Consider the following 3688-nt stretch of genomic DNA (forward strand, 5'->3'; position numbering starts at 1 on the left):
GGCGGGGCGTGGCGCCGGCCGCGCGGTGCCGCCACCACCGCTGGCATGAGCCTGGGGTCCTCCCCGCACGGCTCTGCAGCGCGCCAGGCCTCACAGAGCTCTGCCAGCCCAGCTTCCCGAGCCTGGGGGTGTTCGGTAGTGACCATTCCTCCACTCTCCCCGGCAGCACAGCGACTCGGATTCAGAGCCAGAGTTTTCTTCCCTCTCGCCTTCCATCCCGAGCGCCATCCCTGTGACCGGAGAGTCCTACTGCAACTGTGAGAACCAGAGCGAAGCGCCCTACTGCTCCAGCCTGCACGCCCTCCACCGTGTCAAGGACTGCCAGTGTGGCGAGGAGGACGAGTGTAAGGAAGGGGCTCCCCAACACCCTGCTGTAGTCCTTTGGGGTTCGAGGTGGGTGCAGTCCTGGCCCGGTGGCATGGACTGCGCCCCTGCACAGGTCCTTTGCCTTCCATGGGGGCCCTTATCTCTGTCCCGGCCTGGGGTGCTCCTTTGTTTACATCTCAAGGCCATGTAGACTGTAGGAGGATTACAAGCATGTGCCTCCTGTGGTGTTTCAAGGCCTAAGTGCTGAACTTGTTAACACATCAGCGTTCACCTCTGGGGACCTGCTTTCAAATCCGGCTGAAGCCACAAGTGAAACCGACCCTCGTGGTTACAGCCCTCTTGCTGCTGATCCCCGGTACGGCTGGCAGGGTGCCTGGCTGCGCGGCGGGGCGTGCTCAGAGCAGAGGGCAGAGGAAGGCAGAGGGTGGGCTCGTGTGGGCTGAGAAAGCCTGTGGCATAGCGGAGCTACCCCCTGAGCCTGCGAGAAGTGTAGGGAGAAAGGAGGCTCTGCCTGGGTCTGCGGAGCCTCGTGTGAGCCAAAACGGGAACTGGTTTGTGCTGACAGCTTCAGGTTCTGAGCACTGAACCATCCCCGGTGGGATGCTGCAGCGTCATTCAGGCCTCAAACCACTCTCCGGCGTGCACAGCTTAGGATTTACCCTCTTAAACAGTAAAAAATAAAATAAAATAAATAAACCCCCCCAACAGGCCTTCAAAACAAATGTCTCGCTGTGCCTTGGCTTGGGGATCGCTGCCTGAGGGCCTTTGCCCATCCTTGTCCCCTCTGTGCTTCCTAAACAGATTTCGACTGGGTGTGGGATGACCTGAATAAGTCAACGGCCACCCTGCTGACCTGTGACAACCGCAAGGTGAACTTCCACATGGAGTACAGCTGCGGCACCGCCGCCATCCGGGGGAACAAGGAGCTGGCAGACGGGCAGCACTTCTGGGAGATCAAGATGACCTCCCCGGTCTACGGCACAGACATGGTACGTGGGGGAGAGTCGCTTGGGGCACGCAGAAATGTCCACTGTTCTTTGAACAGGGACTGGGAGGATGAAGCATTGCCCGCCATAGAAGATTGGGTTTGGGAACATCTTTGTTGGGGATGCTCACAGTGGGATCCAGTGCACCCTTGGTGAGTTCACAGGTGACACCAGGCTGAGCGGTGTGGTTGACGCACCTGAGGGATGCGATGCCATCCAGAGGGACCTGGACAAGCTGGAGAAGTGGACCCGTGTGAACCTCATGAGGTCCAACAAGGCCCCATCCAACCCACCCATCCTGTGATTCTTTGAACAAGACAGCAGGCTTCTCCAGCAGTTCCGCTGGGCCTCCTCGCTTAGGAAGGGAAATTGGAGCTGGGAGCCTTCAGCTCTGTCCTGAAACCTCTGACTTGGCTTTGCCAAAACCTCTGGGTCTTTGGGACTGTGCCAAGAAAAGGAGGGGGAGCCGGAGGTGGAGTCTGGGATGTGTTTTGTCGCTTGAAAAGGCGCTAAGCTTGTGCTCTTCTTCCTGGCCTTGCCTCCCAGATGGTGGGAATTGGGACGTCGGATGTGAACCTGGACAAGTACCGCCACACCTTCTGCAGCCTGCTGGGCAAGGACGAGGACAGCTGGGGACTCTCCTACACCGGTAACACGGGCAGGGCACTGGCAGAGGGCAGGCTGGCTGGGAGGGCAGCATCGGGCATAAGTGTTGTCCTATGAGGATGAGAATTAAATGCTCTGAAGGGGATTGAGGCCGAAAAGGCCACCAGGCCTGCGATTCCCCTCGTTAACGACAACCGGAGCGGCTGCCTGCAGCTCGCAGTGCTGGGAGCATCTCGCCTCGCTTGCGTTTTGCAGGCCCCTTAGAACTGGTGTGTGCACCTCCAGGGTGCCTGGGCTGCCGGTTGCGCGGCACTGGTTGGGGGCTGCAGTGCTGCTGGTACCGCAAAACCTCAACCTCCCCCTTTCCATCACCCGCTCTGGGGTGGGAGGGCAGGGATCAGGCAATGGAGGGATTTCCTAGGCACTGAGCGAGGCCGTAGCGGCGGGAACTCGCAGTGCGGGAGTTGGGATGAATTGGTGGAGCGCAGGCTTTCCATGGACCCCCCTTTTTTTTTGTTTGTTTGTTTTAAGGACTACTGCATCACAAGGGAGACAAAACAAACTTCTCGTCGAGGTTTGGCCAAGGCTCCATCATCGGGGTGCATCTGGACACGTGGCACGGGACGCTCACCTTCTTCAAAAACCGCAAGTGCATCGGTAAGAGCGAGGGTGGGCAGAGGGACTGGGAGGGGGAGCGGCGCAGCCCTGGCTGAGCTCGGAGTCCGGCTGCAGCAGAGCTGCGGAGGAAAGGCTGGTGAAGTAGAAGACCAAGGCGTGCGGCGAGTGGGAGGAAGGTTACGTTTGTTGTTTAATAGATTGGGGTTTCCAAAGGCTGTTTTCCAAGCATTTTCCAGCAGCTCTGTAGTTAATAGGTTCAGGGTAGCTGGGAGGAGTGAGATCACCTCATCAAAACTAATGTGAAACCCCTCTGATGCTGTTCCCCGGCAGGGGTTGCAGCTACGAAGCTGCAGAACAAGAAGTTTTACCCCATGGTGTGCTCGACGGCGGCCAAGAGCAGCATGAAGGTGATCCGCTCCTGCGCCAGCTGCACGTCCCTCCAGTATCTCTGCTGTTACCGCCTGCGCCAGCTCCTGCCCGACTACGTGGACACGCTGGAGGTGCTGCCCTTGCCACCGGGACTCAAGCAGGTGCTACACAACAAACTGGGGTGGGTCTTGAGCATGAACTATAGCACGTCGAAGCCTTCCTCCTCCTCCTCCTCCTCGGGAAGCGACTCGGACAGCTCCTGCGGCTCAGACGCAGAGGCCTGCCAAAGGAAGAGGTGCAGGAGGACGTAATGTCGCTGCAGACGAACTGCTGTGAGGGAGCTGGGCGGGGTTTTGTTCCGCTGTCTGCGAGGGCCGGCCGGGCCCGATGCACCTCTTCCCTCGCGGGGACTTCCATTTCTACTCGTTGGGAAAGATTTCTCTTACGCTGTCGGAAATCTTGAGCCTAAGCATCCGCCAGATGCGTTGCAAAGACCTGTAGACTTAGAGAGGTCACGGCTCTGTGAAACAGGTGAAGTGCAGCCAAATCTCTGAGCTTCATCTCCTGACTTGCTATCAGAGCCACCGCCTCTTCCCGAAGGGAAGATTTTCCCCAGGGACAAGATTTAAGGCGGCCTCCCACTTTCAAAGCGTACGAGACGCTCGTCACCTACCGGACTTGACTCCTCAAAAGATGAAATCAGAGACCAGTCCCCTCCTCCTCCCTGTCGTGTGTTGGTTTGGTACCTGCGATGAACTCGTCACGCTGCGGGGCACAACCGA

At 58.4% G+C, this 3688-nt stretch overlaps 1 protein-coding gene across 2 annotated transcripts in view; it reads left to right on the forward strand.

Annotated features, from left to right (window-relative positions):
• Positions 1 to 3682, forward strand: part of SPSB3 (splA/ryanodine receptor domain and SOCS box containing 3) — a 7848-nt gene extending 4166 nt beyond the window's left edge. For both annotated transcript variants that reach the window (XM_009639842.2, XM_035895515.1), the window contains exons 3-7: positions 167 to 344; positions 1129 to 1316; positions 1860 to 1962; positions 2451 to 2576; positions 2868 to 3682. In XM_009639842.2, the coding sequence (XP_009638137.1) occupies positions 167 to 344; positions 1129 to 1316; positions 1860 to 1962; positions 2451 to 2576; positions 2868 to 3217 (945 nt within the window). In that variant the 3' untranslated portion in view covers positions 3218 to 3682. The remainder of the gene's footprint in view (positions 1 to 166; positions 345 to 1128; positions 1317 to 1859; positions 1963 to 2450; positions 2577 to 2867) is intronic.
• Positions 3683 to 3688: the final 6 nt, after the last annotated feature.

The sequence above is a fragment of the Egretta garzetta genome, unplaced genomic scaffold (assembly GCF_000687185.1).
Source record: "Egretta garzetta isolate BGI_Z169 unplaced genomic scaffold, ASM68718v1 scaffold140, whole genome shotgun sequence".
In the NCBI taxonomy this organism is placed as follows: Eukaryota; Metazoa; Chordata; class Aves; order Pelecaniformes; family Ardeidae; genus Egretta; species Egretta garzetta.